At 36.5% G+C, this 12,452-nt stretch overlaps 1 protein-coding gene across 2 annotated transcripts; it reads left to right on the forward strand.

The window, feature by feature from the left end:
• Positions 1–7,075: 7,075 nt before the first annotated feature.
• On the forward strand, positions 7,076–9,620 carry LOC107822396 (borneol dehydrogenase, mitochondrial-like). Of its 2 annotated transcripts, none has more exons than XM_016648936.2 (3): positions 7,076–7,218; positions 7,800–8,140; positions 9,114–9,620. In XM_016648936.2, the coding sequence occupies exons 1-3, from the start codon at positions 7,196–7,198 to the stop codon at positions 9,539–9,541; spliced, it is 792 nt and encodes a 263-aa protein (XP_016504422.1). In that variant the 5' UTR covers positions 7,076–7,195; the 3' UTR covers positions 9,542–9,620. The 2 variants fall into 2 exon arrangements, with proteins under 2 accessions (XP_016504422.1, XP_016504429.1); XM_016648943.2 differs by having other exon boundaries at positions 7,082–7,218; positions 7,829–8,140.
• Positions 9,621–12,452: the final 2,832 nt, after the last annotated feature.

Below are 12,452 nucleotides of genomic sequence, written 5' to 3' on the forward strand. Positions count from 1 at the left end.
CTGAGTGAGGCCAAGGGCCTAATTGTGAGGATATTTATGGGATCGGGCTGCACGCCGCAACATGTTTTATTGTTATATGCCATGATTGGCTTGATATAGCACTTGGGCTAAAGGAGCCCCTCCGGAGTATGTATACACCCCCAGTGAGCGCAGATACCTACTGAGTGCGAGTGTCGAGTGCCTAGTGTTGAGTGATTGAGAGGAATGAGTGACTGAGAGGGATGAGTGATTGTGAGGAAAGAGTGACTGTGAGGTTCGAGTGAATGGGAGGAGTGAGTGACTATTACTCTGAGAGGATACATTGATTCCATTATTGCTGCATTTCAGTTGTCCTATATCATTGTTTTGGAAAACTCTGAGAGACATTATTTCTGTTTTAGTCAAATTTGATATGAAATTACTGTGGAGTTTTAAATGTTGAATTTGAAAGAATGCCTACCTTTTCATGTTGGAAATTACTATATTTGGACTTAGCTATGAAGCACGTCACTACTTTCAGTTCTTTAATTATTATTGTTACTTGCAGAGTCGGTTGTACTCTTACTATACCCTACATTTCGTGTGCAGATCCAGGTGATCCCAAACATAGTGGGTATTGACTCTTTAGCACAGTTGATTTTTCGGAGATTCTGAGGTAGCTACCGTGTTTCGCATACCTTGTCTCTCCTTCCCTATCTCCTTGTTTACTATATTTGGTCTCAGACTATTATATACCGTATTTTCCAAACTTGTAATGTATAGATACTGATGTACTCAGTGACACCGAGTTTTGGGAGTGTTTGTATCGATATTTGCGAGATTTGTTTTGTATTGTATGTAAATATTATGTTTTCAAACTTAAAGGAAATCGTGGGTTATTGATGTTGTCGGCTTGTCTAGTATTGAGATAGGCGCCATTACGACAGGTTAGGATTTTTGGGTCGTGACAGATATGATATGCAATGATGAATGCGATTGAGTACATGACATCAATTAAGCAAAACAACTTAACAGCAAAGATCGACCACTCTGTGGGACCCAATAGTACCAGCATATAGCCTAAACATGATTTCTAGCATTAATCACAGCTCAATTACTTTAACACTAAGAGTACAGTAGTAATATTCAGATAAGATAACTGCACAGTTTTATGAAATCGACTAAATCACAATTACTACGGTGCATGCACACGCGTCTGTCACTAGCATGCGCGTCACCGCAACACCAATCACATAACACGAAATTTGGGATTTCATACCCTCATAACCAAGTTTAGAAGTGTTACTTACCTCAAGCCATGCACAACTCTACTCCAACAAGCCCTTGCCTCGCGAATCATCCTCCAAATAACCTGAATCTAGACACAAATAATTTGATAAAATCAACATAAGCTAAAGAAATCAATTTCATATAAAAATTCTAAGTTCTTAATCAAAAGTCGAAAAGTCAAGTCAAAAGCCAACCCCTAGGCCCACGTCTCGGAATCTGATGAAAGTTACAATATTTGAAAACACATTCAACTACGAGTCCAACCATGCAAAAATTACTCAAATCCGATACCAAAATCTCGCTCAAATCCCCAAAATTCGGCCTAAGAAGTTTCCTCCATTTACTCCAATCTTTCAACCCAAATCACTAATTAAATGATAAAATCAAAAATATAATCATGGAATTTAACCAAAACTAAGTAAGAATCACTTACCCCAATCACTCTCTTTAAAATCTCTCTAAGAATCACCTCCAACCGAGCTCCCAAAATCAAATTGTGAAATAAACTCAAACCCTCATTTTTGAAACATTAAATTCTGCAGAGTTATCCCTTAATTGCAATCGCGGAAATTTTTTTGCGATCGTGAAGCACAAACTCAGTTGCATAGAAAATTCACCTTATGCGAACGCGACAATACACATGCGAACGTGAAGCACTGCCTCCTCAGACCTACGCGATCGCATCCTCCTTCACGCGATCGTGAAGAACAAACGCGCGTGAACCCAACTGCCTCACTTCCTCTTCGCGAACGCGGCTTAGCCCACGTGTTCGTGATACATTAACTGCTCCAGCTACGTAATCGCATACCTCACCTCACAACTGCGTAGAACGAATTCCCATCAGTGACCAACAACCCTTCGTGATCGCGGACCTATCCACGCGATCGCATAGTTGGAAACCAGAAGACTCCACACTAGCAGGCTTTGACAATCCTCCATGTTCCATTTTTTATCCGTTAACCATCTGAAACAACCTGAGCCCCCCAGGACCTCAACCAAACATACCAACAAGTCCTAAAGCACGATACAAACTTAGTCGGCGCTTCAAATCACATCAAACAACGCTAAAACCATGAATCTCTTATCGATTCAAGACTAACAAACTTATGAACTTCAAACTTCTACATTTGACGCTGAAATCTATCAAATCATGTCCGATTTATCTCAAATTTTGCACACAAGTCATAAATGGCACAACGGACCTACTCCAACTCCCAGAATCAAAATCTGAGTATGGTAACCACAAAGTCAACTCTCGGTCAAACTTCTCAATTTCCAAAACTTCTAATTTTTCAATTTTCGCCATTTCAAGCCTAAATCAAATACGGACCTCCAAATCACTATACAGACACACTTCTAAGTCCGAAATTATCCAACGGAGCTATCAAAACCATCAAAACTCTATTTCGGAGCCATTTACACATAAGTCAATATCGGGTCAACTTTTTCAACTTAAGCTCCAAACCTTGAGACTAAGTGTCTCAACTCATTTTTAAACATCCCCAGATCCGAAACAACTACCCCGGTAAGTCACATAGAAACAATTAAGCATGAAATAAATAGTAAATAGGGAAATGGGGCTACAACACTCAAAACGACCGTCGGGTCGTTACATCATCCCCCTCTTAAACAAACGTTCGTCTTCGAATGGGTCTAGAAATATACCGGGAGTCAAAAATAGGCGTGGATAGCTGCTCCGCATCTCCCGCTCTGTCTCCCAAGTAGCCTCCTCAACTGGTTGACCTCTCCATTGCACCTTCATCGAAACTATGTCTTTCGACCTCAACTTTAGAATCTGCCGATCCAAAATGCCCATCGGCTCCACATCATAAGTCAAATCACCATTCAACTGAACCGTGCTAAAATCCAAAACATGAAACGGGTCGCCGACATACTTCCGTAGCATAGAAACATAAAATATCAGATGAACACTCGACAGACTAGGCGGCAAGTCAAGCTTGTAAGCCACATCTCCAATCCTCTGAAGCACCTCAAACGGTCCAATATAACACCCTTCATGGGTGAAACCTTGAGCAGTACCTTCTCCCCCACCATGTAAGCAACACCGCGAACCTTCCGATTGGCGTAGCTCTTCTGTCTAGACTGCGCCGTGCGAAGTCGATCCTGAATCAATTTAACCTTGTCCAAAGCATCTTGTACCAAGTCAGTGCCCAATAACCAGGCCTCACCTGGCTCAAACCATCCCACCGGAGACCGACACAGTCTCCTATATAAAGCTTCATACGGAGCAATCTGAATGCTCGACTGGTAGCTGTTGTTGTAGGAAAACTCTGCGAGCGGCAGAAACCGATCCCAAGAACCCCTGAAATCTATGACACAAGCACGTAGGATATCCTCTAATATCTAAATAGTGTACTCGAACTGCCGGTAATGTTGTACTCAGCTCAACATGTATGCCTAACTCTTGCTGCACTGCTCTCCAAAATTGCGATGTAAACTATGTGCCCCAATCTGAAATGATAGACACCGGCATACTGTTAAGGCAAACAATCTCGCGAATGTAAATCTCAGCCAACCACTCCGAAGAATAGGTATTCCCAATTAGAATGAAATGCGTGAACTTGGTCAACCAATCCACAATCACCCAAATAACATCAAATTTCCTTGAAGTTCGTGGGAGCCCAACTACAAAATCTATGGTGATACGCTCTCATTTCCACTCTAAAATTTCAAGCCTCTAAAGCAATATGAAACCAACCCGAGGCCCCTGGGACCTTAACCAAACATACCAACAAGTCCTAAAACACGATACGAACTTAATCGAGCCTTCAAATCACATCAAACACCACTAAAATCATGAATTGCGCATCGATTCAAGCCTAATGAACTTATGAACTTCCAACTTCTACATTCGACGCCGACACCTATCAAATCAAGTCAGATTGACCTCAAATTTTGTACACAAGTCAAAAATGACACAACAGACATATTCCAACTCCCGGAACCAAAATCCGATCCCGGTAACCACAAAGTCAACTCTTGATCAAACTTCTCAATTTTCAAAACTTTTAATTTTTCAATTTTTGTCATTTCAATCCTAAATCAACTGCGTACCTCCAAGTCACTATCCGGACACACTTCAAAGTCCGAAATCACCCAACGGAGCTATCAGAACCATTAAAACTCCATTCCTGAGCCATTTACACATAAGTCAATATCCGGTCAACCTTTTTCAACTTAAGCTTCCAACCTTGAGACTAAATGTCTCAACACATTCCGAAACATCCCTGGAACCGAACCAACTACCCCGGCAAGTCACATAGCAACAATTAAGCATGAAATAAACAGTAAATAAAAAAATGGGACTACAACACTTAAAACGACCGATCGGGTCGTGACAAGAATTCTTAGGTTAAAAAACATGAAAGAACCATGTTCTTTAACACGCAAAAATCGAGTATGATACAATTCATCCCCTCCTCTTGTATCTAGGTGCATCTAAAAAATAACAAAATCTTTTCACTAAAACATTTGTCTCAAAATTAGTGATCAACTTACTCAATGTGAATGTGAATGTGAATTATTCAAATGAAATAACCTTACGGGTACTCGATGGTTAAACTGTAAGGAAGAAAATTATATATGCCACACGCCAGGCAATTTATTCATGACCTTGATATAAAATAAATAAAATTAGAGATGAAGTACATTGAACATTTGACCCTTCTCCTACCGATGGATCTCGTTTGGACATAAAAATTGTTATTTTTGGGAAAAATCATATTTCAAATTTGAAATTATATTTGGATATACATTTCACTTGAAAAAAGTTACAGTTTTGTGAGTGAGGAAAAAGAATTTGAAAAAATTAATTTTTTGAGAAACTCATTTTCGAAAAATTACAAAAATATTTTTGAAAAAAAAATTCGAAAAAAAAAATTATGGGTCCTTTACGTTGCATTATTAAGAAAAGCACATTCTCAAATCGCCAACTACCTCCGAGTACGTCAGCCCATACGCAAGTTTAGAATCTTTCATATGGGCGTGCTTTTTACTGTTTAAATCCCCACTTAACAAGGATTTGTCTCATTTGGATTGGTGGTTGGATTTGGAAAAAACTGAAATAAGATACTTATAAATATTGAATAGCTTAGCCTCTATTCATACTTGATCACTTTTATTCCCGTTAGAAATTTACTTGTCGATAGAAATTGTAGAAACTTTTTACTGCTTCTTTTATTTTTACTTTTCATTTTTAATTTCATTTCATATAATATTGGACTTAGCCGAGTTTAAACTAAGCGTCATGAATAGTAGGAATTTATATAGCTGATTCATCTTGTTTGGCATTGAAGCATAGTCATTATTATTGTTGTTTTGAGCTATACAATCTAATAGTTAAAAGATGATTTGTGATACAACTTAACAATATTGTATCCAAAACCATGTATTTATCTTCTTTCTTTGCTTATTATTTTGTCAAAGTTCCTTATGGATTGTTTACAAGTCTGACCCAATAAATGCGATCACGCTGCCAACACATCAAAATTTGGACTTGTTGTTGGTTACCTCATATTTATAGTAAAATATATATATACCCACATTTAATAAACTGTTTCTCTATCCTGGTTATGTATGTTTATCTATGATAGAAAAATAAAAAATTAAGATAACATAAAAATTTAATAAATGTATTGCCGAGACATTTTAAGGGTTGGAATTTAGAAAAACTAAAATCAAAATAGTTATTTTTAACGAATTAAAAGTAGCATCGTGATATATTAAAGTCAAAGGTCTTGGGTTCAAATCTTCGGGTTGCGAATTTAGAATTTTTTGGTAGAGAGCTATTACCCTTAAATATAGCTATACAATACAAATTTAAATTAGTTGGGTCAGTAATTTTAAATATCATATTGTTAAACAGGAATATATATGTATATCACCCTTAAGTTCCGTGTTGTGCTTTTGGGATAAAGTGAAACATGTTCGATATGTTTTTCCATATTTAAGCTAGTACCTATAACATGTTTGGTCAAGGTTTTGTTTAGTCAAAAGTATTATGGAATGCATATGTTACCCCAACTTTGCATATTTTTAGTTTCTTCCATAGATGCAATGACTATTTGTTTTCAATAATGTATTTCTTCTTTTTTGTTTTGGCCAAATTTATAAATAAATAAATAAATAAAAGCTTGGCCAGAAGCCTAGAACTCCATTTTAGCCAAATAAAAAAAATTCAGCCAAAGTAATGCAGCACCAATTGTGTATTTCTTATTATTCTTCTTTAGATGCAATTCCTGTTTATTTTAAATGAGTATTTCTTTTTTGGCCAAATTTGTAAAAATTACTTGGAACTCACTTATTTTTGGCAAAATAAAAAAAATTAGCCCCAATTATGGAGTTTTAGCCAAGCATTTAACAAATTTGACCCGAAACAGATGATTTAAAAAATTAATGAACTTTAAAAATACAAAGTATAAATTATTATTTTTTAAAATGCCACGTGGATTGAAAAATTCATGTGGAAGGCGAGTGTATGCCACTTTCGTGGGATGAAATCGTTTGGGAGGTAAATCCTTTCAAATATCCAATTGTAGGGAATAACAAGAGAACTAATAATCCGAGCCAAATTTAGAAATATTTTTAGGTATTCTAATTAAAGAAAGTTATTACAAAGTGGAACTGCTCTAGCTGTAAAAGTCTCCCAACAGTCCTCATTCAAAGCATGTTAAAACATAGATCAGTTTATGCGTCACGCCTAATAATATTTTTGTCATTCAGAAGGTATTTTTTATACTTTAAAGTAATGCCCTTTTAACAACTTGCGGGGAATCATACATGTTGGGACTAGTTCTATATAAAGGTTGCTATAGAAGGAGAAATTCTGTGTCAAAGTTTGTGAAATCATTTTCATTTTTCACAAATATCTATATCATTTTGGAACTCTTTAATTAGGCTTCAAGTCTTTGAGAAGCTTACATTTTCCATGGCTTCAAATGTTGCTAGAAGGTAAGTCATCCATCATTTGTTCTTCAACTTGCTTTATATGAAGTCTAACGAGAACGATATATATAGGAGAAATAAAGAACTATACCTATCTACTTTGTTCCGTAACTACTATTTCTGGAGCCTGAATTCTTCGTTTCATGTATCTTATACAATTTTGTTTATAATATCTTATTGACTTAACATGTATTAATAACTGTTTGAACTGTGTGTTGTAACAATTTATCTTACTGTTTATGTTATTACTTGAAACGGCTAGGCAAAATTTAGCTCATAAACCTATTTTCTATCAAAAATATATTTCTAAGTTACGCTGATGATACGTACATCTAGATAAAGGATTTTACTTATACACAAGGACAATGTAAAGAATTTTTACTCTACCGATACAATTTTTACGTATTATAACATATTATTTACTTTAATTTCTAGGTTACCGAGTTACACATGTCAGTGCACAAAATTTTATATTCCATGATTTGGTCGAAGTTTGAAAAAATAAAATATTTTAAATTGAAGTTGAAAAAACATATATTTGAAACTTAATTTTTTATTTGACGTGCAATAATGATTATTTTATTTAGGCTCAAAGGTAAGGTTGCAATCATAACAGGTGCTGCTAGCGGCATTGGTGAAGCAGCTGCGAGACTCTTCTCAATACATGGAGCCAAAGTGGTGATTGCAGACATTCAAGACGAGTTGGCTCAAAAAGTTTGCAAAGATTTGGATCCAACATCGACAACATTTGTGCATTGTGACATTACGAAAGAGGAAGACCTAGAAAATGCCGTGAACACTGCTGTAGACAAGTATGGCAAGCTAGACATCATGTACAACAATGCTGGTATAGTTGGAATAATCAAATCCAACATTCTTGAAGATGAAAAATCTGAATTCGAAAAAGTCACTAGTGTTAACCTCGTAGGTACGGGATAACTGCACTTCTTTTATAGTTGGTAAATTTTGATTTTGGTTCTTGTGATTTATCAATAAGAAAATTTAACTCAGAAGCATATTTACGGATTTTCTTATCAACAAGCATATTTAAGCAAATTTAATTCGATAGGAGGGTGGGGAGGTCGAAAATTAAGGTAGAAAGCTAGAAGGTAGTCGAGCGTCTTTCTTTTCCATACCTGTTGTATGTATATTATGCGTATTTTCTAAAATTTTTTAGATTTTTATTACTACGGTTTTCTTGTGCTTCAGTTATCTTATTATCTTGTTATTGTTCCTGCTTCTTTTTATGGCTTCTTTTGGGGCAGATTTAGAGATGCGGAGGAAAATTACACTGTACATATAAGGCAAAATTCGGTTTGTGCTTCTATATATTATATTTTGAATGCTCTTGACACAACTCAAAAGCATAGTTTGGTAGTTAAGGGGATTCATTCAATTCCCACTAGTCACAATCTCTTTTAATTTTTTAACTTTTTTTTTTAACCTCTTTTGCGAAAATTCTGCCTCCGCCACTGGGCTTCTCCACTACCGTATTTCTTTTCAGTACTGTTGTGATTATGTTTGTCTTGGTCGAGGATCTATCGGAAATAACATCTCTATCTTTACAAGATAGGGTAAGGTTTTCGTACGCATTACTCTCCCCAAATTCACTTATGGGATATGTTGTTACATAGGAAATATGATATATTAGACTATTTTTTAGAACTATGTTACCCCCATATATATAGAATAATAGTACAAATTTAACATACAACTATGCTTAATTGAGTGATTTTTAACACTTAATAATTTGTTAAATTTGTAAAGATTCACAAAGACAAAGATCAAAAATGCATGTTGAAGGTTGAAAGTGCTTAATCGACAAGATATTACAAGGACCAAAACCAGATTTCGTCAGCATATCTAAAGACTAAAAGCGAAAATTTCACTTTAATTTGCAGGTACATTTCTTGGGACTAAACAAGCAGCACGAGTAATGATCCCTAATGGCCGAGGTAGCATAATTACCACTGCAAGTATTACTGCTACCATAGGTGGTAGTGGTTCTCATGCCTATACATGTTCAAAACATGGTGTGTTAGGACTCACTAGGAATGCTGCAGTGGATTTAGGACGTTTTGGAATTCGTGTGAATTGTGTATCACCATATCTTGTTCTCACACCATTAGCTTTGGATTACTTAAAGATGAATGGTAAGAAAGCCTCTGATGTGTATTCAACATTAAATGGTGCTACACTTACTCCAAAGGATGTGGCTGAAACAGCTCTTTTCCTCGCAAGTGATGAGTCTAAGTATGTGAGTGGCCAGAATTTTATTGTTGATGGAGGATTCACTGCTGAGAATCCAGGTTTATCAATTTTCAAGTAATTTTATAATTGGTAGTTACATGTGGAGTTGTGGCATATTATGTTACTTGCAAGCAAAAGTTTTGTTTTACTTGTTTTCATTGGATGTGAGTCCAAAATTTGTACCAGCTAGTAATATGGTTTTTCTTTTTCACTACAAAATTTTATCATAAGTTTAAGACGTTAAATTTAATGACAATTGTTCTTCCCTTGTTTTTTATTTCTGATCCCTTGTACTATCTTGAGTGAGAAGGATGTTCTGAGTGATCATCCTACCCTTATCAAAGCAAGATTGATTATCTGATATAAGCTTAGTGAGCAGGGGCGAAATCCTAATCGCCAAGATTTTGGCAAAGATTTCATTTGAGAATTTACTTGGGCTGATTGGTCTAAGTTGGGAGAAGCTGTTCGGGGAAGTAACCTTTAGTAAAAGAACCACGCAGGTGTGTGTGTGTAATATTTACTCAGATCAGCACCAAAGACGATCGGATGAACAAAGTTTATGTTGGAAAATACCTTTCAGCCTAGTACACTCGTAAGGAGTGCTAGTTGTTGACGACCAATTTTGGCCCTCTGTAACTGATGTCGTTTTGAACATTTGCATTCCGTTCAGCTATTTGAATTATTGAGCAGCATCGTATGATATATTATGACTTCTGTGAATCATTAGTTTTGGTTTTCAGATTATTCGGAATTGATCTGGAAGAATGAATTTCATGATTGAAGCTTTAGAGTTTGAAGAGTTGACCAAGTTTGACTTTTTAATATTTAACCTCTGATTGGAGTTTTGATGATTTCGTTAGATCCTGATGGTGATTTTGGACTCGGACATATGCCCGGATTTGCATTTGGATATTTCTAGAAGGTTTCGGCGCTAATTGGCGAAAGTTGGAAATTTGAAGGTTTGGAATGTTCATAAGTTTAACCGGGAGTTGACTTTGAGGATAACGGGTTCGTATTATGGTTCTGAAAATTGGAATAGTTTCGTTATGACATTTGGGACTTGTGTGCAAAATTAGAGCTCATTCCGGGTTGAATTGATATATTTTGGCACAAGTTTTGGAAGTTGAAAATTTAAAGTTCATTAAGTTCGAATTGAGGTACGATTCGTCATTTCGATGTTGTTATGTGTGATATGAGGTCTCGAGTAGGCCTGTGTTATGTTATGGGACTTGTTAGTATATTCGGACGGGGTCCCGAGTGGTTCGGATGAGTTTCAGATAAGGTTCAGATCATTTTTCCTCTTGTTGCATTACTGAAGATTTCTGGAGATGCGGGAGGTAGGAAGTTTATCACAAAAACAGGAGAAGCATGGGCTTATCGCAAAAGTGGGAGAAACATGGGCTTGGAGTCTTCGCAGATGCGAAATTTGAGTCGCATCTACGACTTCGCAGAAGCGATTGTCGTGGGCTTATCACGCCCAACTATGCCTTATAAAAATGATTAAGCGGTCGTTGCAAATATATTCCGGCTAATAAGTCCGGAGTCGAATCCCTAGGAAATTAACCTATCAAACACAGCTACTATACTCGCACAAATTCACACAATCAATCTTCAGAAATATTTAAGTAAAAGATTGGGTTTTATTAACTAAATATTACGTAGTGAAAATATAATAATTAACAACTAACTACGAACGGGTTGTAAACAAGAATTGGAATGATCTAAGGTTGTGATTTCCCCTATTGTCGAAATCTTTTCCGCTACGTTTTCTACAAATTTGCCTAAGTCTTCTCTATCGACCATGAGCACCCTAACTGTCGTAACTCTCTCCCGAGTAATTACCACAATTTACTAGGCATATTCTCCCGAATTACGTTAGCTGGCATTAAGTACAGCTCACTCAGATCGCACCAAGGTTTCGTTATCCCTATACCCACCTTTAAATCTCTGTATTGATCCTTCATATACGTTTAGGAGTGATGTTATTCAACAACTACCTAAATATGCACTCTCTTCCGAGTAATACATACTAAATAGGCACAGCTAATTGAGGGCCCTTCAATCAACCACAAGAATAATATAGTTGAACAAATAGAGAAAATACTATGGCAAATCTATATTAACGTAACAAGAAAATCATCCTTCAATAGGTTCTATCAAAACCCTAGATTAGGAATTTTGCTACTCATACTCATAGTAACAATATTCCAAATATTTTGCATAATTAAAATACAAAGTAAAGATGAAAAGCTGTAGAAATTGATGATTCTAACTCCCAACAGGTGATTCCACCAGCTCTTCTTGCCTCTGGCTGCAAAAGTTCCTCCAAGTGGTGTTTTTAGGTCTATTTATATATGTAGAAGAAACCCTAAACGTGTAGGCCAAGTCCTAGTCAAATCCGAAAATGAATTAAGTCTTCAAAACTCGGATTGGACCTGGCCTAAGGCCTGGCGTCGCCAGCCTAACGCCTAGATTTTGGCTGGCCTCGCCAGGCTAAAGCCTGGTTCAGCCTGGCCTTTGGCTGGCCTCGCCAGGCTAAAGCCTGGTTCAGCCTGGCTTTTGGCTGGCCTCGCCAGGTCTCTCCTTTTCATTGTTCTCGAGCACACTTTCAACGTTTAAGTATCCCTTTTGCTCTACTTTCATCTCCAATTCACCTACACATAAAATAAATTCCTTTATGTGCAAATAAAGTATAATTTATCATTAAAGCATGTAAAATGCAAGACACATAATGTATAAAACTATGGAATTATAGTCACATATCAATACCCCACAATTAAACATTGTTCGTCCTCGAGCAATCAAACTACACTTATAGACCCGACCTTTTTAAGCAATTCTCCTAACTGATTACACCAAGAATTATTTTTAAAATAGTTTAAGAACACAAGTGTGACATCCTCGCCTCAAGATTCGGCTCACAAATACCATGTCTTATTCACAATTCACTTACTTACTCTAACATGGATGTCAATAACATTACCTTTCCT

This window comes from Nicotiana tabacum, chromosome 15 (assembly GCF_000715075.1).
Source record: "Nicotiana tabacum cultivar K326 chromosome 15, ASM71507v2, whole genome shotgun sequence".
NCBI classification, from domain to species: Eukaryota; Viridiplantae; Streptophyta; class Magnoliopsida; order Solanales; family Solanaceae; genus Nicotiana; species Nicotiana tabacum.

Coding starts and splice junctions, on each gene's coding strand:
- LOC107822396 (XM_016648936.2), top strand. CDS start 7,196: ATGGCTTCAAATGTTGCTAGAAG. Junction 7,219..7,799: donor GCTTCAAATGTTGCTAGAAG/GTAAGTCATCCA, acceptor TATTTTATTTAG/GCTCAAAGGTAAGGTTGCAA. Junction 8,141..9,113: donor CACTAGTGTTAACCTCGTAG/GTACGGGATAAC, acceptor TTTAATTTGCAG/GTACATTTCTTGGGACTAAA.